Source organism: Erinaceus europaeus, chromosome 14, assembly GCF_950295315.1.
Source record: "Erinaceus europaeus chromosome 14, mEriEur2.1, whole genome shotgun sequence".
In the NCBI taxonomy this organism is placed as follows: Eukaryota; Metazoa; Chordata; class Mammalia; order Eulipotyphla; family Erinaceidae; genus Erinaceus; species Erinaceus europaeus.
The window spans coordinates 37,472,487-37,496,113 of record NC_080175.1 but is presented as its reverse complement, the minus strand read 5'-3'; the positions used below and the strand labels follow the sequence as shown (position 1 = coordinate 37,496,113).

At 41.9% G+C, this 23,627-nt stretch overlaps 1 protein-coding gene across 4 annotated transcripts in view; it reads left to right on the top strand.

Annotated features, from left to right (window-relative positions):
* Positions 1-23,627, top strand: part of LOC103118024 (protein cordon-bleu) — a 182,805-nt gene that overhangs the window by 126,168 nt on the left and 33,010 nt on the right. For all 4 annotated transcript variants that reach the window (XR_009544703.1, XM_060171551.1, XM_060171552.1 and 1 more), the window contains one exon: positions 12,904-13,213. Coding sequence is in view for 3 of the 4 variants with exons in the window: in XM_060171551.1 (XP_060027534.1) it covers positions 12,904-13,213 (310 nt within the window). In the remaining variant the exon portion in view is untranslated. The remainder of the gene's footprint in view (positions 1-12,903; positions 13,214-23,627) is intronic.

Sequence of the window (23,627 nt, the reverse complement as noted above, 5' to 3'; positions counted from 1 at the left end):
ACAGAAGTTCTACATGTATTTTCTTCTCTGACTTTCTGTCCATAAAGGGATGGAACTTGGAAGAAGGCAACAGAGAGAACCGGATATGGATTTTCACAGATTGCTTATCTCAGATGGCAGATGATTCACCTCTGCTTCAAGCCAGGCCTGAATCACATTCAATTGGAGATTAAGTTGATTGGCAACTTGGCAGGTCCCTGAATGTCAATTTTTCTGAGGTGTTGATTAAATACTATTCATATGCTTTAATATGCTAGACAATCTGGAGACAGGGTTTCTATGTTGATTATGGAAGCCAATGCATCAGCTTTATTCCTGCCAGCCCAGCTACCACCCTACTTCCCCAACGTTCCACTCCCTTCACAGGTGTGGCCCCAGAAGTACAGAGATGAGAAGACATTATATATTCTTTTTCTCAAAAATAGTTCAGCATATGTTGAAATCCCTGGGCAAATTGAACCAAGATTTGATTCCCAGAACATAGAAGAAAATGTTTAAAGGAGGTAACTTTAAATGTAGGTATCCTCAGTAGGAATCATTTAACGTTTTCTTGGTAAGAGGACCTGTACTTGACACTTGGTTAACACCTGATTCTGTGTAATTTTGAATGAACTTGCCATTTGATGGATTTGGTGGAGTATGTTTCCGTAACACATAACCTCAGGGGCTGATGAAACGATTTGTTGACTGATACTTCTTTCATAATTTGTGAAATGGAACCATAATATCCACACTGCCAGGGACATTGGGTTAAATTAGGGTTAGGTAAATACTATTTAAGTAGTGCAGAATGTCAAACCCAATTATCATTATGCAGTTTTCAAATGTCTGTTTTGAATTGTACTGTTGGACTGATAGCAATTAGCCAGTATCCTACTACTTAGTCTGTTCTTAAAGCCGAAGTGAGCTAGGCTCATCAGCATAGAGGAAATAAAGACAAAATAAAGGAGTCTCAACCAAATTCAGAAATGTACCTGCTGAAAAAAACTAGCCACCCCCCTCCAAGTGGAGCTTGTCCCCAAAAGCTACTTGTATTTATGCTAAATAAGACTCCACTCAACTCCGTTTGCCATGAGGCTGTCTGCTTTATTCTAAGAGAGCAATGTTGCTCCATGTCTGTGAAAGAAATCACATTCTACCATTATTAGTGAATTTTAACTCAAGAAAAGTATCAAGGGTCACTAAATAGTTGTTTTGATGCACAAACACTAACTACAAAGGAAGGAGAGTAAATATAGGAAGGGGAGAAAAACACATAGCTTTATTTTTGTTGCTGCTGTTGTTATTATTGCTTCAAAAATCAATAGATTATCACATACATAAAATATGAGTAGACTTTTACTGAAAAACAAATTAATGAAAGAGCATCAGAAGTTCTTAGAAGTTCAGTTTACCCTTATGAGATATATGTAAGCATTTACATGCAGAGACAGGATTAAACAGGAAAATCTCACAAGAATCTAGAAATGAGCTTATAGTTACAAAGAATCATGCTTCCATATGTGTTCTCAGTTGTGAGGCATGGTACTAGAAATCTGTGGAGTCGATGATAAAGCCTTGAGGATTTATTTGATTGATTTAACATTCATTATAACATTGCAAAGGTTCAGGTGTGTGTCTTTATAAACAAACATCTGCATACATTATTTTCACCTCCAGAAGCCCAGGTCTGTCTGTTTCTGTGCAGTTGACTTCCTTTCCCCTTATTCACCTACTCCCCATCCCCTTCTGCTGCCATAATTTGGTCGTAAAAATTAAAAGTTTATTTTTGGTTTAATTCATTCATTTTGATTGTTTCTCTGTACTACATATTAAATGAGATCATGCTCTACTTGTCTTGCTCCATCTGATTTTTTTCACTAAGCATAATGTCTTCTTTGTTCACTGATGGTCCTAGAAATAAGTGGATTTTTTTATTATAACAGAGTAGTATGCTAGTGTATTGTATGTGTGTACATGTGTATATGCATGTATGTATACACAATTCATGTATGTATGTACCATGTCCTTTTTTATTTATAAAAAGGAAACACTGACAAAAACCAGAGGATAAGAGGGGTACAACTCCACACCATTCCCACCACCAGAACTCCATATCCCATCCCATCCCCCAATAGCTTTCCTATTCTTTAACCCTCTGTCCTTTCCATCCCATCTATGAACAGGTAGGTTGTTTCCATATCTTTGCTTCTGTTGTGAGTAATAATGTGATGGATACGTGGGTGTTTATATCTCTACAATTCTATTTGTGTGTTCTTTGAATATGTACCCAGAAGTGAGATAACTGGATTATATGGAATTTCTATTTAACTCTCTGAGAATCACCATACTTCTTTCCATAGACACTGCACCAATTTGTATTCCCACCCGCAGTGTAGCCAGGTTCCATTTTCCATATATCCTCTCCAACACTTGTTGTTTCTTGTCTTTTGGATAATGGCCATTCTCACGGTTCTCAGATGAGAAGTCTCTGCGGTTTTGATTTGTATCCTCCTAATAATAAGACATGATGAATATCTTTCCATGTGCCTGTTGTCCATCTGTATATCTTCTTTGGAGAAGTGTTGTCAGGTCTTCTGCCTATTTTTTAATTGGACTGTTTGTTTAGTTGTTGTTGCATTTTATGAGTTCTTCATATACCTCCTGACAGATACAAAAGTCCTCTATCTCTTTCCATGGGATGCCTTTACATTTCAGTGATAGTTTCTTTCACTGTGAAAAAGCTTTTTAGTTTGAGGCAGTTTCTTTTTTTAATTTAACTTTATTTTATTTGCCACATATTCCTTGTCCTTGGACTCAAAGACATCTCTGAGGCTCATATCAAGGAACTTACTGCCTATTTTCTATTCTATGTATTTTATAGTTTCATATTTTACATTCAAGTCTTCAGTCAATTTTAATGAATTTCCATATAATGTTAATAGTTACCTAGTTTCATTCTTTTCATGTCTTATTTTTTATTAGTGATTTAATGGCAAATGCTAGAAGAAGAAGAAGTGATTTAATATTGATTGACAAAATTATAAGAGGGATAATTATAATAGGGGTATAATTCCATACAGTTCCCACCACCAGAGTTCCATGTCCCATTCCCACCATTGGAAACTTCCCTATTGTTTATGCCTTTGGGAGTATGGACCAAAATTCTTTTATTTTTAAATTGATTTAAAAATGATCGATAAGACCATAGGATAAGAGGGGTACAATTCCACCCAGTTCCCACCACCAGAGTTCCATATCCCATCCCCTCCATTGACAGCTTGACTATTCTTTATCCCTCTGGGAGTATAGACCCAGGATCATTATGGGGTGCAGAAGTTGGAAGGTCTGGCTTCTGTAACTGCTTCTCCACTGGACATGGTTGTTGGCAGGTCGTTCCGTATGCCCAGCCTATTTCTGTCTTTCCTTAGTGGGGTATGGCTCTGGAAAGGTGGGGTTCCAGGACACACTGGTGAAGTAATATGCACAGGGAAGTCAGGTTGTTGTCACTGGACCACAATTCTATTTGGGATGCAGATGGCAGGGGTTCTGTCTAGTTTCATTTTTTCACATATTACTTCCCAGTTCCCCCATCACCATTTATTGAAAAGACATTCTTTCTTCATCATTTGTTCTTGTCTTTGTTGTAAGTTTGTTGTCACCAATGTGCATCTTATCTATATACACTTTATTCCCATTGGTCTGTTTCTGCTTTGACTCCAACCCTATCCTGTTTTGATACTCTTGCTTTGCATCAGGAATATGATACTTCCATTTTTGTTCTGTGTTCTTTAGTGTTGGTTTGCTTCACATTGGTTTGGTCTCACTCCCCCCTCCTCCCCCGCCTCCGGCAGATTGTGGTTCGGCTTCTTGCTTCTCCCTGCCCCCTATCCTAGATACTTCCTGAGTTCCTCTTTGCCGAGGAGAAAGATGCAGTACAGATTGTGTGGTGATTAGGTTGTTGGACTGCGCTCCTGAAAAAAGATTAAACTGTGTTCTCAGCTCAGCCACGAGTTTCTGGTTGTCTCCGTCTCCCGCCTGTGAAGCCAGTCCCGGCGAAAACGACACTTTAGGACCGCTGCAGATTTTCAGGGCCATTGTAGTTCAAATACATTTTGTGATATTGTTCTATTTCTATGATGTTTGACCTTGAGATCTTCATAGGTATTGCATTGGATTTGTATATTGCTGTATGTAAGATCATTGTTTTAGCGATATTAATTCTTCTAGCCCATGGGCCCAGTAAAGCCAACTTCTCAGGGGCCTGGAGGGAAGCACCTAAGACAGGCTTACTTTGGTCCAGCTAAAGACACATGCTCATTTTTGGATCTCTCACTGTTTCTGTGGTTCAGAATGGTCAGGTTTGGCTTCATCCTCTACCCATACTCTGTGGTCAGGGTTAATTAGGAGCAGTTGGACTCAGATGTTGAGAAATAGGGTAGCTGCAAAAAGGATGAATTCTTTTGACACAAACAGGGACAAAGACAATGCTGGGCAGACAAAGTCAGCAGCTGTTTCCTATACAAGCTTCTCCCAGGATAGCAATTGGAAAACACCCCTATCTTGAAAATGGTAAACTTTGGTATGTGCTCTGCAAGAGTCTCTCATAGAAGCATTGTAGGAGTCAGGAGGAGAAGCATGAATATTGAATAACCTCACTCAGAGGTGGGATTTAAGGAGCAGGGACAGTAACATAAGGTGAAACTTGGACTGGGTGTGATGTATTGCAGCAAAGCAAAGGACTGGGGAAGGTGGACAACTTTGGAGTGGGTTCTGGGGTCCTGATACATGATGGAGGAAAAAGGCCTAGACTGTGGGAGAGAGTGTTTTATATATTTTTAATCATATATAAGTCTCCAGAATGAAGCAGTTTATGCAAAAGCATTACCAAAAACACATTGGTATAGTCTTATTACAGTATAGTCTTTAACACATAGGCACTGCCTCTCATCTCCCCTTGATTGGTGTCTAGGAGACATATCAGGACCCCAAATGAGTAAATGAGAGATTGTACCTATGTGTCAACAGCTGTACTATAACCCATTAACCAGCCCTCCCACAGTGAAATGAAAGAAAAAAACATTGTAGGATTGTATAATTAAGTTATAGTTCAGGATTTAGAGAAATAGCTGTTGATTGATACCAAGGATACATCACTTGATTCATAAGGGATCCAGTTCTGTTTCAGATCCACAAATGCTTTCAGTGTCTTTATTATTCATCTTCTTGGGGGAAGAAAATGTGTGTGTATATGGTAAATCTCTATGAGTACTTAATTGTACTACTAACTTTATCATATACTATCTTTAAGGGACTCCAGTCTATGAAAGGTTGGAATAATTCCAGTAATATAGAATGCCAAGTAGTGCTATCCAAATAGAGTACTTTCATTTTGCAGAGGAATAGCAATATGAACATTTAAGAAACTAGAACTAAGGAATTTTTTGAGCCAAAGAAGGTCATCAAAAATTGGGGTGACCAGTGCTGGAGATTTAGGGTTTCTTGAAGGCTGATCTTAAGGTCGCCTTAAACATGTGTGTGAGGGAGTCGGGCTGTAGCGCAGCGGGTTAAGCGCAGGTGGTGCAAAGCACAAGGACCGGCATAAGGATCCCGGTTCGAACCCCGGCTCCCCACCTGCAGGGGAGTCGCTTCTCAGGTGGTGAAGCAGGTCTGCAGGTGTCTATCTTTCTCTCCTCCTCTCTATCTTCCCCTCCTCTCTCCTTTTCTCTCTGTCCTATCCAACAACGACAACAACAATAATAACTACAACAATAAAACAACAAGGGCAACAAAAGGGAATAAATAAATAAAATAAATATAAAAAAACGTGTGTGAATATAGACATGATCACTTGCACTACACTAGATGTGGTAGAGTTCAACATTGGACAGTAGCTGATATTTTCTGTTCACCTCCTATCCATGTTTTGATCTTACTGGACATATTCACTTGCCCAATCTGTGCTTGTTTCCAAATCCTGTCGAGTGCTCCCCATCTTATGTCCAAGTAGAAGAAATGTCCTACTATGTGCTCCCATGGCATTCTCTGTGTCCTCCCCACTTCTGCTCTGACATGAGTGTGTGTATCATATACATTTACTTTCCACCTGAACTGTCAGTCAATAGACTATTGAGCATAAATTTTGTAGGTGATCAATTAAAAAACTCCTTGGAGATGATATCTTTAAGAAAATGAGTGAAATAAGGTCACTTTAACCAGCTCTTAAGTCATCTCTATGTACATATAGGAACCAGTTTCATGCTGTTTAATGTAAGACGAAAAATAGTGTACTCACATGTGTGCCAAAGCCTAGCTCATACAAGCTCTAAACAATCAAGCTATTTTCAAAGAACTGAAAAAAGTCTCCCCTAGCTCATTGAGATGCATTTGCAGTGGCATTTACCTTTGTAACAAATGCCAACATTTCTAAAATGCATATGTCATTTTTTAAAACTTTTATTTATGAAATGGAAACACTGACAGAACCATAGGATAAGAGGGGTACAACTCTACACAGTTCCCACCACCAGAACTCCATATCCCATCCCCTCCCCTGATGGCTTTCCTACTCTTTAACCTTCTGGGAGTATGGACCCAGGGTCATTATGGGGTACAGAAGGTGGAAGGTTTGGCTTCTGTATTTGCTTCCCCGCTGAACATGGGCATTGACAGGTCAATCCATACTCCCAGCCTGTCTGTCTCTTTCCCTAGTGGGGCAGGGCTCTGGGGAAGCAGAGCTCCAGGACACATTGGTAGGGTTGTCTGCCCAGGGATGTCCGATTGGCATTATGGTAGCATCTGGAAACTGGTAACTGAAAAAGAGTTAACATATAAAGCCAAACAAATTAGTGACTAAAGGCTGGAATAGTGCAGATGAAGATATGTCGTATGTCATTTTTATTGGCTGTTTCTGATGACTTACCATAGTAGCAATTACTCAGTTGAGGAACAGAATTTAGTAATAGCCTGTTATTATGAGAAGGAAGTAAAAATTGTCTTTTAATTTATGCATATAATTTACAAATCTTGGATTGATCAATAAAAATTTCTAGCATAAAGTGCATTCAGTTGAGATGTGATTCTGTGGACTAAGTGAATAATACACATTCAAGAGAGAAAAAGCATTTAGAACGATTGAGGGTTCTATATGTTCACTTCACATGATAGACTCCGGGCATCCAGATACAATCATATTCAGAGTACTTAGGTTAGATATCTCCAAGTGATGAAACTTTAAACAATACTAACATTTTACTATGCATTAGAAATGATATTATTGCAAAAGTCAGACCTCCCACATCTTCACCCTATAGAGATCTTTGGTCCCTACTCCTAGGGGGATTAAAAAAAAAGAAAAGTAGAGATCCTTCTAATGAAGGGGATGGGATATGACAATCTACTGATGGGAACTGTACCCCTCTTATCCCACAAACTTGTCAATCACTATTAAATCACTAATAATTTTAAAAAGAAGAAGTTGACAAATAAGAAAACACAAAGCATCTTGGACTGGGTTTGGTGTATTTCACCAAAGTAAAAGACTCTTGAGCAGAGTGGTAGTGGTGGTAGTGGTGTTCAGGTCCTAGAACATGATGGTAGAAGAGGACCTAGAGGGGGTTTAATTGTTATGTAGAAAACTGAGAAATGTTACACATGTAAAGAGTAATGTATTTTACTGCCAACTGTAAAGCATTAATCCTTCAATAAAGAAAAAAAGCATTTTTCCCACACGTCTTTCAGGTTATCCTGCATACCTCTAAGACTTGTGATTGAAAGGAAAGGCCACACTGGTATAAGGCTACATATGAGATTTATAGTCTTAGTATTTACACAATGTTATTAGGATAAGACACTGCCTGCTTGTAGACTTGCTTGCAACAAAAATGATGTTGGAAGTTTGTGTTACTATTGATTTCAACAATACTTAGTGAAAGGGTCACAGATCCTATTCTGCATACTTGGGGGGGGTGTTGTAAAGGAGAGGATGGATTAAGATATTTAAAAGAAAGCTGAAGTTCAGGACACTTTCTGTAGTATAGTGGTTATCATGTTCATTTCACAGCCTGCTGAACTTCAATATGTCCTTAATTATAAATTTATCTCCTATTTAACAAACCAAAGGTGAGGGATGATAGTCAAAGGCTTAAGGGGAAAAATTATCTTACTTGTTTCCAGTTAAACTGCAATAAAATTTTTCAGATTTCTATTAAAAAGTAAGTGGGTAGGGGCTGGGTTGTGGCACACCTGGTTGAGCGCACATGTTACAATGTTCAATCACCCTGGTTCGAGCCCCTGATCCCCACCTGCGGGGAAAAGCTTTGCAAATGGTGAAGCAATGCTACAGGTGTCTCTCTTTATCTCTCCCCCTCTATCTCTCCTTTCTCTCTTGATTCTGTAGTTCAAAAGCTAAAAATAAGATTATAAATAGAAACTTGTTTGTTTTTCTGTGAAAAAAACTTTTTTTTCATATGAACAAAGTACAGTTGTTAAAAAACAAAAGGACAAGAACAAAAAAAGAGAGAGACTGTGGCCTCAGGGGTGCAGTGCTGAAGCAAAACCTCATGTTTTCTTTTGGTCCATACTCCCAGAGGTGGAGAAATCTTAGTGGAAAATGACCAGAGGGCTCTGAACCCCAATCAGGACCCAGAGAAAGAAGAGGAACAAAGGAAGGACATTTGGAAGTAGCAACAGGTATAGGTATGATTTAGAAAGGGAAGAGAAGACAGGACCATAGTTTAAATGGGCAAATATATATAAATATAGATAGATGGTTACAGAAATAATAATCTGCCTGTATTAGTGATCTTGGGAGAAATACTGCAGTTTCCAGTGGAGGAGATGGGGACACAAAATTCTGATGGTGGGAATGGTGTTGAGTTATACATCTGTTATCTCATAATTGTATAAATCAACACTAAATTACTAATAAAATTTAGAATAAAAAAGTCAATAAAATCAGGCAGTCAGCTTCTTCATAGAATCATCCACCTTTGCCTAAATGGTCCACAATTAAAAGAAAAACATTCTCAAACCTGGAGAAAGAGGTCCTCCCCACAACACCCCAGTAGATCAAGAGTAGGCAGACAAAGAGGTGGCACAGGAGGGATGTTTACGCACAATCAAGAATGGAGGTCTGGTGGGGCCAGAGAAAGCCAGATCACAGTGGGGCCAGGGCCCCCCTCTGAGCCCCACATCACCTCTCCAACTGCAGGTAGTCAGTGAAAAGGGCCTTCCTTGGACATGGCCCAGGTAGCATTTCTGCACCAGGCCGTCAAAGTACGTGGTCAATCCAGCCCATTCCACATGATGTGCCTGCCCCTGTTCAGGTGTGGGCCCTCCCTCAGCACCTATTGAATGGTTTCAAGGATGGTGTGACCTGGACCTATGAGGAAAGGACCTGTGAGAGTCAGAGGATGCATTTGCACAGAGAGTGCTCACACAATTGACCACCTGTGCGTGGACTTCCCACACCTGTGATTTGTATGGCAGTTGACTTAATGAAGAGCAGGAACTCAATTTCTTGGGCCTAAATTATTTTTTTTAAGCAGAGCACTGCTCAGCTCTGGAGCTCAGAGCCTCAGGCAGGAAAGTCTTTTACAGAACCAGAATGCTTTCTGCTGGAGCCTGGCCTCAAAATCTGTAAAGAGTTATACACAAATGCAGACAAGAATTCTCTCTCTATCTCTATCTCTATCTATCTATCTATCTCTCTATCTATATCTCTCAATAGGACACAGAGAAAATGATAGAGGAGGGGGAAAGAGGGAGAGATGAAGAGACATCTGCAGATCTGCTTTACCATTTGTGAAGTTTCCTCCTGCAGGTGGGCACTGGGGTCTTGAGCCTAGGTCCTTGTGCACTGTCATGCGTGCACTCAGCCAGATTTACCACGATCTAACCCTAGATTCTCTTAGAACTAACTGGATGTTAGCAGAAACCCCACCACCACTATCAAGATCACCATGGCTATGTTCTGCTTTGCCAAGGGATGTGTGTGCTTGAAACCCTTCTCACTGCAAAGGAACCTAATCCCTCCACTGGAGGCCAGCTGCCTGGAGTTCCTTCACTCTTTGGTGCTTGTAGGGGTGGGCTGAGAGTAAGTACCAGATGAGTGTTTAGTTGGTTTTGTACATCAGAACATTTCCGTCCTTGTGTGCAGACACACAGTTGCAATGGTCGTAGATCATGTCTTAGCGGATGTTTTCATCTGCTCATAAACTGGCAGCTGTAGAAACAGCATAGTCTTTGGAGTCAGAAATCTGTGCTCCCACTCAGAATCTTGGGGCTCTTCCCCACCTGGCACAGAATGCTGTGGAGGCATGCCACGGGTACTGGGCTGTAATGGGTATCATCTGGGTCTTGGATACACTGTCTCGCCTACCTGCCAGATGAAGCAAGGGGTAAACATCTTGAAGCCTGCCCCAGGTGGGTGTTTGCCCTGTCAGAGTCCAGTACAGGTCTCTGTTACCTGAACCTGTATATTCCTGCACTGTGTTGTGAAAAAGGAAGAAAATATGCTGTTCAATTGGCATACTTGTGGAGCTGGGTGGTGGTGGTGCACCCAGTTAAATGGATTTGTTACCATGTGCAAGGACCTGGGTTCAAGCCCCAGCTCCCCATTCACAGTGGTGGGGTTGCTTCACCAGCAGTGCCTATCTTCTCTCTTCCTCTCTCTCCCTTACCTCTCAATTTTTCTCTGTCCTATCATGTATAATAGAATGGGGGGGGGGGACTTGCTTGTTCAGTGATGGTAACATAGGGGAAGACAGGAAAGGGTGCAGGCTGCCTTGACTGGGCTGGATGGCTGTGCATGGACGCTGCTCTGAGATGGGCAGCATCTGATTGTCCTAGAAGAGAAGGAACAGTGCAGGGGAGGTCCTGGCAGTGGAAACAGAGTCACCATCAAGGTATAACAACTTGTCATCAGATCACTGGCAGCAAAGTTTTAGGTGCATTAATCCCAAACACCGAATTTCCTCTCTGAATTCATTCTCTGACTGAGTGACTAGCAAGGGGAAAGGTGATTGTTAAAAGGCATTCACTGCACTCAGACTGCCTTGTGCATTGTGCTTCTCTGACAATTCCTTCTTCCTATTCTGTCTGTCCTGTACTTCTGAGCTCTCCCATGAAATGTTTACTGACTTGAATTGTGTTCTTTTTATTACTTTGTTTCTATGGATCCCCAGTAAACCATTACCTTGGTTCTATTGAAGTTTCCTCCATTCTGTGTCTTGTTCTGCTGTACAGTTGAAATCACGGTGCTGCTGACTGTAGCATGATGTCACTTGATCCTCAGAACATGATTATGGGGGATGTCCCCTACATAGGTCTCTTGGTTTTGCATCTTTGTGATATCCAGAGACTGATAATTCAAGAAATCTGAAACAAAATGCAGTGAAACTACAGCCTAACAAAGTTACCATGTCCTGAAAAACCAGAAACAGTACTTAGACCACAGGAAAATTAAAATACATTCATGCATTAAATTTTTGAATACCTTCTGTATGCAGCCAGACCAGCACTGTGTGTTCTGTCCTCCCAGCCCGACACTAATGGGATTTCTTCTCTTTCATGCATGGGGTTGTCTGTAGTCTTAGAGAACCTAAAAGCCCATGAGAAAAAAGCTAAGAACCTCACACACCTAATGCCAAAGAGCTGCCCTGCTCCCCCCGCTAATAGTCATGTTCAGTGGGACTCAGGCTTTCAGTCAGTGGCATCATTATGCCTGTATTCTTTATACTGCAGAAAAGCAGATTTTTGGAGTGGACCAGATAGCCTCAACTAATCTTTTATTTGATTTTTTTGTTTTTAATATTTATTTTATTTATTTATTCCCTTTTGTTGCCCTTGTTGTTTTATTGTTGTTGTCATTGTTGGATAGGACAGAGAGAAATGGAGAGAGGAGGGGAAGACAGAGAGGAGGAGAGAAAGATAGACACCTGCAGACCTGCTTCACCGCCTGTGAAGCGACTCCCCTGCAGGTGGGGAGCCGGGGTTCGAACCGGGATCCTTATGCCGGTCCTTGTGCTTTGCGCCACCTGCGCTTAACCCGCTGTACTACAGCCCGACTCCCTTTTATTTGATTTTTTAAGAAACTTTTTAAAAAATTTGTTTCCCTTTTGTTGCCCTTGTTGTTTATCATTGTTGTTGTTATTATTGTTGTTACTGCTGTCATTGCTGTTGGATAGGACAGAGAGAAATTGATAGAGGAGGAAAAGACAGAGAAGGGGAAAGAAAGACACCTGCAGACCTGTTTCTCCACCTGTGAAGCAACTCCCCTGCAGGTGGGGAGCCAGGGGCTCGAACTAAAAATCCTGATGCCAGTCCTTATGCTTTCTGCCATGTGTGCTTAACCCACTGCACCACTGCCCAGCTACCTGATTTTTTTTAACATGAAGATTCTCTTCCAAGCTCATCTCTCATCTAAACCAGAGTTTACCACCTTGTGTATAAAAATGAAGGCAGCACTAGGTGTGCTGAACCAGTCTGTCATGAATATATGTCAGAAGATCCCCAAACAGTATTAATTCTTTCTAAACTCTCTTACATATTTAAGCCCTCCCCTTTTTAAAATACCTTGTTTTAAAGTAACTTTAGTTAAAACAATGGTTAGACTAGAAGTCACCAAATCCACCGTATCATTAGTCTGAATATTTTGATATTTGCCCATAAGCATGTGCAGAATAAAAATGCAAAAGGCTGACTCACAAAATGCAGGCTTTTGAGGGAGTTTTTGTTTTGTTTACATACAATCACGCATATGTGTATGGTTCTGAGTTTAACTTCTCCAAGGCAAGAGCTGTGTTAGAAGTCCTGTTAGTCCTAGAACCCAATTTCTGCTGAGACAGGGGTGGGCTGGTGTTGTGTTTGTTGCCTGCTGTGGCTTAAGTGTCCACTGACCTCTCCTTGCCCTGTTCCACCCAGTGAACCTGACCCTGGAACCCAGGGGTCCCTGTAGCACCGACGGGATCCCACCAGCACCGTCAGAGGCTGAGGAGACTGTGTCTGTAGGCAGCTGTTTCGCCTCAGAGGACACAACAGAAGACTCGGGGGTGATGAGCTCACCCTCGGACATCATCTCTCTTGACTCCCAGCATGACAGCACCAAGTCCAGAGACAAGTGGGCCACAGACCAAGAAGACTGCAGTGACCAGGACCTGGCCAGCAGCCCAGACCCAGTGCCCCAGAAGAGCTCTTCCTGGGAGAGTAACAAATCCGGGAGCTGGCATCCCAGGTGAGTCCCAGAATGAAGAAGGCAGGAGACCTGTGGCCAAGGTGACTTCACAGATTGGGGACTGGCTGTGCATCCAGTCCTCTCCAAAGGAGTCACCACCTTCCATTGGTGCTTCTTCTTCTTTTTTTTAAATTATTTTTTATTAGTGATTTAATAATGATTGACAAGATTGTGGGGTAAAAAGAGAATAATTCCCACCACCAGAGTTCCATATCCTGCCCCCACCCTTGGAAATTTCCCTGTTCTTTATCCCTCTGGGAGTATGGACCAAAGATCCATATGGGGGAGCAGAAGGTAGAAGGTTTGGCTTCTGTAATTGCTTCTCTGCTAGACATGGGTGTTGACAGGTCAATCCACACCCCCAGCCTGTTTTTATTTTTCCCTAGTGGAGTAGGGCTCTGGGGAGGTGGGGTTCCAGGACACATTGGTGAGGTCTCATCTGCCCAGGGAAGTCAGGTTGGTGTCATGGTAGCATCTGCAACTCTATAGAGTGGAACAAACTGTTTAATAATCAGGAACCTGAAGGTAAGAGTATAGCAGATGAGATTTGGAGGTCTAGGAGTCTATTTCAGATATATCCCTAGGGGCCCCTGACTTTACTAATTTTTGCCTGAGCCCCACAGCTAACATGCAGGTGGGCTAAGACTATTGTTTGGGAAGATAGTGTCAGAGTTGAGCATAGGACTAGAAATCTGGATCAGAGCAGAAAGAAGCTACCAAATATGTAAAGAGTATATAAATATCATTAACTGCTAACCCCATCAATCTGACCTAGGGTCCATATCTTATTTATATTTAGCACAGGAGCCTGTGTAATCTCTGCATCCCTGTAGGTCTAAGCTTACATTCCATGGTCATAGCTAGGAACATTCTAGGCTGCATTCATTTCAGGACCAGTCTTCCTCAAGTGGCAGAGTATGTTGACCCAGCCTCCCTTTGGAGAGTGAGGCAATTTCTACCATTGTTATTCTACACTGAGGGCAGTGTCCTATAAAGCCCGACAAAGGGGTTATGATGTTGTTCCTGATGGAGATGACCAGCAATGGTGGAGAGAGGGATCTGTTAGAGGTCTAGGCCCATCCTATCTATGTGGGAATCCCAGGATCCCCAGACTGGGGCCCCACTGGGTCTTCTTGTTTCCGTCCTTGCCATCATATTCTCTCTATATATTTAGATATTCACAAGGAATATATAACACAGGTATCATGTTCTTGGTATATTTCTTAAAAAATATTTTTATTTGTTATCTATTGGATAGAGACAGAGAAATTGGGAGGGAAGAAGGAGATAGAGAGGGAAAGAGAGAGACACCAGCAGATCTGCTTTGCCACTCAAGAGGTTTCCCCCCTACAGGTGGAGCTGGGGACTTGAACTTGGGTCCTTGCACATTGTAACATGTGTCTTCAACCCAGTACGCCATTGCCTGCCCCCCCCCCTTTTCACTTGACATCCTGATTTTAAGATGTATGTGTGGAGCTGGCAAAATAGTTCATTAGCGTTGCTCAACCCCAGGTTCAAGTCCAGCCTCCAGTACATTGAGGGAATCTTTGATGCTGTGGTGTCTCTGTCTCTATCTGAAAAATTCGACCCAAGGCAGCAAAGTCCCCCTAGCCCCTCAAAAAAATATGTATCCATGATGTTATGTGCTATTAGTTCATTTGTTATTTGTTTGATTAGTCAATACTTAGGGCAAGAGAGATAGCTCATCTAGAAGGGTGTCTATTTTGCCACTTGTACAACTAACCCAGATTCAAAACCCCCCCCACCTAGGAGAAGCTTTGATACTGTGGTATCTCCCCCTCCCCCAATCTGTCCCTTTCTCTCTAACAAAGTTTTCCCAGAGTGATAAAGCTTGGACAATGACAACAACAACAACAAAAAGTGAACACTTAATATTCTTCTGGTTTTTCATTACTGGAAATAAGAGGCCATTGTATGTAGGTCTCTATTTAAGCATAGTTTTCTAGAAGATAAACTATTAAACATTCAGGAGAACTCATTTTCAACCTGATGGAATATTGATGAATCACAATCCAAATGTGGATGGATTACTCTCTAAAGTGATTGCTAATTTGCACACTCATCCATGCTCCCCATCACCAATTCTACACCTAGACTTTGGGACTAACAGATATCTGAGTTATCAAGTGACACTCTATGTGACTGTAGTCACTTTACAATTCCCTGATTGGTAAGGATGGGCATCTGATCATAATTATATTGACAACAGGTTTTCCTCTTTCGTTTTCAAAATACATTTTATGTTAATTTTAATGAGAGGGGGAGAGTCAGAGAGAGAGAGAGAGAGAGAGAGAGAGAGAAATCAGAGCCCTGCTCAGCTCTGGCTTATAGGGGGAGGGGTGCAAGGGAAAACATTTAAACTTGGGACTCTAGAGACTTAGGCATGAAAGTCTTTTTGCATAAACATTATGCAATCCTCCCCACCCTGGTTTTCCTCTTCTAAGTCATGTAAAGACCTTTTCATATCCTTCGTCAGTTTTTTAAAACTGAGATGTTGTTTTTCTTTTCTATTTCTCTTTCTTTTTTTGCCACCAGTCTTATCACTGGAGCTTAGTGGATACACAATTCCACTACTCCTGTCAGCCATTTTTTTTCTTTCCTCTAGATAGTGAGAAACAGAAGAGACAGAGAGAGAGATACGAGGGAGAAGGACAGAGATTCAGGGAGGGGGAAATACCACAGCACTGCTCCACCACTTGTGAAGCTTCCTCTGTGCAAGGTGATCCCCAGTCATGATCCAGGGCTCTACTGGGTGACCCAGCCTCCTGATAGCCACCAGTACTGCTTTTTTCATCTCTCTCTCTCTCTCTTTCTCTCTCCCTCCCTTTCATTATTTCTTCTTAAGATTTTATTTATTTACTAATGAAAAAGGTCCGAGGAGAGAGGAAAAGAACCAGGCATTACTCTGGTACATGTGCTGCCTGGGATTGAACTCAGAACCTCATGCTTGACAGTCCAATGCTTTATCCACTGCACCACTTCCCAGACCACAGCACTGCTTTTCCTTAGCCATTAATTTGCTTTTTGTCAGTTATTCACACATGGAGAGTCTCTTAAATCTATGACTTAAGTTTAACTTTTTGTTATTTTATTTTATTTATTTATTCCCTTTTGTTGCCCTTGTTGTTTTATTGTTGTAGTTATTATTGTTGTTGTCGTTGTTGGATAGGACAGAGAAAAATGGAGAGAGGAGGGGAAGACAGAGAGGAGGAGAGAAAGACACCTGCAGACCTGCTTCACCGCCTGTGAAGGGACTCCCCTGCAGGTGGGGAGCCGGGGTTCGAACCGGGATCCTTATGCCAGTCCTTGTGCTTTGTGCCACCTGCGCTTAACCTGCTGTGCTATAGCCCGACTCCCTTAAGTTTAACTTTTATTTTCCTTTATTTAAATAAAAAAACTACTTTTGAACTTTAAAACCATCATACTACCTTTTTCTCCTAAATGTATATACAGTTTGAATATGTAGGAGGTCTCTCTCAGCTGCTAAAGGACTAAAGATTATCTAAATTTCTTGTAAAAGTTCAGTGTTGCTTTCTCACATTTGAGCTTCTTGTCCACCTGGGGTGTGATGTAAAGGAGAAATCTGTTTATTTCTTTTCCCCCACTAATTCTAGTTCCACTTTGGACCTATGCTAATTCTCTGTCCATGCTCTGTTTTTCCTTAGCACTGACTTCTTTATTCATTGCTATACCAACGAGTGTTATAAAATTGTCAGTAGAACAAATAAAAACAATAACACTTGAAAATAATAACCACCATAATGAATTAGTTTTTCTTTTCAGGTTCTATTCCAACTTTAACCATATGAGTACATAACCCTGTATCTGGTTAATATAGTTATAGCTTAAGCAATATTTTTATTTTCTTTATTTTTTAAAAATTAATTAATTTATTCATTTTGCCTCCATGGTTATCACTTGGGCTCAGTGTCTGCACTACGAATCCACTGATCCTGCAGCCATTTTTTCAAATTTTTTTGGATAGGACAGAGAGAAATTAAGAAAGGAGGGGAAGATAGGGAGAGAGACAGACACCTGAAAACCTGCTTCACTGCTTGTAAAGTGACCCCCCTGCAGGTGGGGAGCCAGGGGATTGCACCAGGATCCTTGTGCTTCATACTATGTGCGCTTAACCTGGTGTACCACCACTTGCCCCTATTTTCTTTATTTTTTAAATCTTTGTGCCAAGAACTCAGGTTTGAGTTCCTGTTCCCCAACTGCAGGAGGACACTTCATGAGTGCAGGTGTCTATCTTTCTTTTTTTTCTTTTTGCCTCTAGTGTTATTGCTGGGGCTCAGTGCCTGCACTACTAATCCACTGCTTCTGCAGCCATTTTTTTCTTTTTGTCTTTCTTTTCTTTCTTTCTTTCTTCCTTTCTTTCTTTCTTTCTTTCTTTCTTTTGATAGGACAGAGAGAAATTGAGAGAGGAGAGGAAGATAGAAAGATAGACACCTGCACCTGCTTCAGCAGTAGTGAAGTGACCCCCACCCTTGCAGGTGGGGAGCCAGGGGCTCAAACTGGGATTCTATGTAGATCCTTTCACTTCCTATTATGTGAGTTTAATTTGGTGCACCACAGCCTGGCCTACGTGTATGTCTTTCTCTTTCCCTCTCTATCTCCCCTCCCCTCTCAGTTTCTCTCTGTCTTGTCAAATAAAACAGAAAAAAAATGGAGTGGTGGATTTGTAGTACCTGTACTAACCCCCAGCAATAACCATGGTGGCAGTAAAAAATAAATTATTTGTGTACTTATTATAAAAGGGGGTGAATAAGGAGGGAGAGAGAACCAGAGCACTTTTGAGCTTGGGCAAAAGGGAATGTGGGGGAACTGAACCTGTGGCTTTTGGGGTCCCAGGCATGAAAGTTGGTGTTCTCACAGGCTAATCTCTCTCCTAGACCATTCATTTTATTTGTAGTTAGAACTCTTGAGAAGTCTCTTTACAAATACATGTGGGAAGTCATTATAAGCTGTGAGATGTTAGCACAGTGAAATACTTTAAATCTCTTATAAATTATGCAGCAGGGCTGGGAAGACAGTATAATTGTTATGCAGATGGATCTCATGCTTGAGGCCCTGATATTCCAGGTTCAATTCCCAGCACTGCCATGAGCCAGAGAAGAGCAGGGTTCTGGTAAAAATTAATTAATTAATTATGCAGCAAAGAAAGGGATATACAATAGCCCTACACATACACGCACACGCACACGCACACGCACACACACACACACACACACCGATATGGCCTCTTAATAGTCTTTAGACTAGAGCTTTGGTGGGTAACACTGTTTTGTCATTACTCTTCTATGCTGTGAGACTTGAGTCATTAACCAGTTTAGCTTCTGCCGTGTGGAGCCACACCCCATTCTTAAACATAGTGCTTTCTGGGATCCTTCCTCTGTGTACATATGGTTGTGAGAACCCCAGTTACCAAGCTTGGAGAAGCTGGGGATGGCAGAGAAAGTAGAGCCTGGTTACAGAGGCTGGTCAGTTCTGAACCAGATTACCAAGTCTGTAGTCCTCAGGCAAGCTGCGGCAGGCTTACTAGTTTCCATGTCCAGATCAGCTAGTATTCAAGTCCAATAAAATGAAGCCCCATGTTCAGGAATTGGCTGCACAGAATCAAGACAAAACTGTGTGGGAGCAGACCCAATATGGTTCAGGGAGGTTTGGTCTTGAGTTTCATCATCTGGACAAAAGACCCAAGCCACACCACTGTATTGGGATTCTTCTGTGTTCAGATTGCTATCTGAACCTGCTATCAACAGGAATGGAGAAAAACAGTAAAAAAGATCAAGGGTTCTAGCAACTTCCATTCTCTAGGAGAATGAGAAGGGCCAACAGAGGCCTGGCCTAGTGTGGTCACTCAGCCCACAATCCTCCCCTACAGGGAGTGCCCCTTCCAGGGGCTAAGGTATGAGGGAGGTGGGGAAAAGTTGGCAAAAGGCACCAAACTTAAAAGAAAACAAACATTTAAGGGGATCGGGCAGTAGTAGCACAATCAGTTAAATGCACATAATACCATGCACAAGGATCCCCTGAAGTGGGGATGCTTCATGAGTAGTGAAGCAGGTCTGCAAATACCTATCTCTCTCGGTCCCTCTCTGTCTCCCCTTCTCCCTCTCAATTCTTCTATGTCCTATATCATGTATAATAAGAAGGAAGAAAAAAAGGAAGGAAGGAAGGAAGGAAGGAAGGAAGGAAGGAAGGAAGGAAGGAAGGAAGGAAAGAAGGAAGGGAGAAAAGAGCGACCATTGGAAGTGGTGGATACATAGTGCTGGCATCAAGCCCCAGTGATAATCTTGGTGGCAAAAAAAAAAAAAAAAGAAAGAAAGAAAGGAAGGAAGGAAGGAAGAAAGAAAGAAAGAAAGAAAGAAAGAAAGAAAGAAAGAAAGAAAGAAAGAAAGAAAGAAAGAAACATTTAAGACGTTAGAAGATGATGCAGTTTGGTAAGATAGTCACTAGCCATGTTTGGCTAATGAACACTTGCCAGGTGATCTGACCAAAGTGAGATGTGCAGGAAGTATAAACTAGGCACTGCACTTAGCATTATAAAATAATTTTATATCAATTGCATGGAGAAACCATCATAGCATTTTGAGTAAAGTATCTTAATTAAGATATAATAAAATGAATATGAAGATAAATCACTGTCACGTGGTTACTGCCTCTTGTAACTACAAGAAGATTCTAAATTACACGTGTGTTTCATATTACTTTCTCTTGGACACCTTTGTCCTAGGGGTCAGAAGCTTTGTGAACACAAGAACATTTGTCAATGGAATGGGAACTGTCACCAACTATATATTTTCTTGCCTTTGGTTTATCAAGTAATTGGTTTGAAATTACATAGGTTTGTTTGCTTGTCACTAGCAAAATGAACTGTAACCTGAAAGGCATATCTTTTCCTTCCTTATTTTTTTGTCCTTTTTTTCATAATTCTACCACTGAATGAATTACTTAGAGAAACTCTTCTGGCCATATAAAAAAGAAAAGTGACTAATGCGCCAACATAGGTTAGATTTAGCCCAGGTTGTTTCTTTTTCTACTTTCTCGTATAAAATGAAAACAAAACAAACAAAAAAGCAAAAAGCAATTCTCTTCCGAGCACTGATGCAACCTTTGCTCCTGGTTTTGCCTGAAGCTGACAGTGAAAAGGGGTCATCAGTTGAGCACCCACCACCCACAGTGCTAGGTGGGCGGCCTGGGCCCCTGAGGGCCCTGGGGATCCCTGGAACAGACTGGAAACAGCAACAGCCTAAGTATTCCCACTATCTCCCCAGAGTCACACTCCGTGTGAGAATATGCCGCTGGGAATGTTTGATTAATATGTGCAGCTAGGTATCAGAGTGTCTATGCTCTCTGTTTGCTCTTCATTTTCCTGATCTGAAGCCAAAGCAAAGTGTCAGTAAGAACTGTATCTACAGATTGGACTGTGTGTTGGGGGGTGGGGGAAGGGATGGGAGGGAGTGAATTGCCAGGGAGAGAAACATTTGTGCCTGTTGACTTGCAGCTCAAGAGACTGATTCTCCCCTACAAAATTTGCTTCCCTGGGAAACACTAGAACTCTCAGCTTCAGCACACAGATGTTTCCAACTGTATTTTACAGGCAGAGAGAAGTTATGATCCATTAACAACCCTCTGGGGCTAGAGGGAGATATAGGGATAGATGGTGAAGAAAAAAGCAAATTTCACTCAACCTCACACCTTATACATTTTTTTTTCACCAGGGTTATCACTGAGGCTAGGTGCCTGAATAGCTCCACCACTCCTGGTAGCCATTTTTTTTAAACCTGCCTGTGAAGTGACCCCCCTGCAGGTGGAGAACCGGGGGTTTGAACTGGGATTCTTGCTCTGATCCTTGGGCTTTGCGCCATGTGCACTTAACCTGTCATGCTACTGCCCGCCCCCGCCATTTTTGGTATTGTAGTGAGAAATAGAAATAGAGAGAGAGAGAAGAGAGGTACCTGCAGCACTGCTCCAGCATTTGTGCAGCTTCCCTCCTGTAAGTCAGAGCCTAGTACTTGACACATGGTGATGTGAACCATCATCAGACTCCTCTCCCTGAAACTTCATTTTTTATTTTATTTGTATTAGAGATTTCGTATTGATTTACAAAATGATAAAATAATAGGGGTATAATTCCATAGGGTTCCCCTTACCAGCTTTCTATGTCTCCATCCCCTCCTCTGGTAACTGCACTAGTTCTCCTAGATATGGGCAGACTTTATACCTATCTCTCTATATTTATCTGTGTCATTTATTTACCTGTTTTTAAAACAGTCCTGCCTTCACTTCCTTTCTGGGTTTGTTTTTTTTTTTTTGTATCTTATTTTATTTTTGAGAGAGATACAGAGATGCAGAGAGAGAGACACAGAGAGAAAGACCAGAGCACTGCCACAACTCTGGCTTATGGTGGTGTAGGGGAATTGAACCTGGGACTTTGGAGCCTCAGCCAAGACAATCTCTTTGCATAACCATTATTCTACCTACCCCTGCCCCCTTCACTTCTTTACTAAGTCACCCCTACACCTATTACTACTTCCAGGTGTCTTCCCTTTCTTTCTTTTCTTTCTCTAATAAGAGAAACAGTGTCTGGCTTCCTGTGGTATTTTCCAGACTTGCTTCCCTTTCCCTGATGGTATAAAAACAAGATTCCTGGTGACAAACACTTCCACTCCTAATGGAATGGGGGTTCAGAGCCCTCTGGTCATCTTCCCTTAACATTCTCCCCCCTCTGGGAGTATGGACTAAAGTTCTTTTTGGGGTACAGAAGGTGGGAGTTCAAATTTCTGTAATTGCTTCTCTGTTGGGCATGGATGCTGGCAGGTTGAACCATACCTCCAGGCTCTTTCTATCTTTCCCTGGTGGAGTAGGGCTCCCTGGAAGCTTCTTTTATTTTGGAAAGCAAAATAGATGCATTGCTACTGCCTTTGACTTTTGCCAGACAATCCATTCCTTCAGAAGCCAGGATTCAGAGCATGCAGAAAAGAGCCTGTGGCAGAAGCAGATGGTCTCCAGGTCCTGCCTCTCCCTCTTCAGACATGCAGGAAGTTTGGATGGCCTCTGAAGAAACATTTGCCCAGAATGTGAACTGCTGGGGGCCCTCTACTCTCCCCCACCCCACCAGATCCACTCTATGGCCCTGAGATAGGGCTGGCCCCCAGAAACCAGGCCCATGCTATTGTATGAGGGAGCAAGGACAGGTGGGGTGGGGATATGCCCATAGGGCCTAGAGCTTAGTAACAGTGTCCAGGGCCCATTCGGGAGGCACACCAAAGAAAGGGACAGGATAGGACAGGAAAGGACAGGTTGAGCACAGGGCTCCCTCTAGGCATCTCTACAAGAGTACCACAGGCTATAGAGGACCAAAGACAATTCCGATGGCCTCAGGCTCTGGAGACCTGGCTTCTGATGCTTTTAGTTCAGTGACACTTTTAGTTGGGTGCCTTAGGGCTACCATGGGGGGAAGGAAGATGAGAGCAGACACTCAGCTGAATGCTGCTTCAATTGTTAGACCAATAGAGCCACACCAGAGTCCTTAGATAGACGGTAACAAAATCAAATTGTAGTGAATAGACTGTGAGGATTATACTTTCTGCATGCAAAAACATCAACTACTTTTCAAAACATATGTTCTTTTTTTTCATTAGAGAATTGTAGGATGTATTTAAAGGGTACCCACTTTAAAAATGCTTTATCGGAGGAGTCAGGCGGTAGCGCAACAGGTTAAGCGCACATGGCGCGAAGTGCAAGGACTGGTGTAAGGATCCTGTTTCGAGCCTCCGGCTCCCCACTTGCAGGAGAGGTCACTTCACAGGTGGTGAAGCAGGTCTGCAGATGTCTTTCTCTCTCCCTCTCTGTCTTCCCCTCCTCTCTCCATTTCTCTCTGTCCTATCTAACAACAATGACATCAATAACAACAACAACAATAAAAAGAGTAACAAAAGGGAAAAATAAATTAAAAAAATAAATATAAATAAATAAATCTTTAAAAATGCTTTATCAGGGGGCTGGGCAGTGGGGCACCTGGTTGGGGACATGTTATCATGCACAAGGAACCAGGTTCGAGACCCCACTTTCCACTTGCAGGGAGAGAAGCTTCACTAATGGTGAAGCAGGTGTCTGCAGGTGTCTCTCTGTTTCTGTGTCTCTCTTCCCCTCTCAATTTCTCTCTTGTCTTATCAAATAAATAAATAAAATAAAAGCAGAAGAATGGGTTGGAAAGACAGCATACTGGTTGTGCAAAAGTCTTCTATGACTGAGGCTCTGAAGTTTGTGGTTCAACCCCCAGCACTACCATCATCCAGGGCTGAGCAGTGCACTGGTAAAAAATAAAATACTTTATCACTCAAGCTATGTTATTCCACAATAAGCACAATTCTAAAAATAAGTG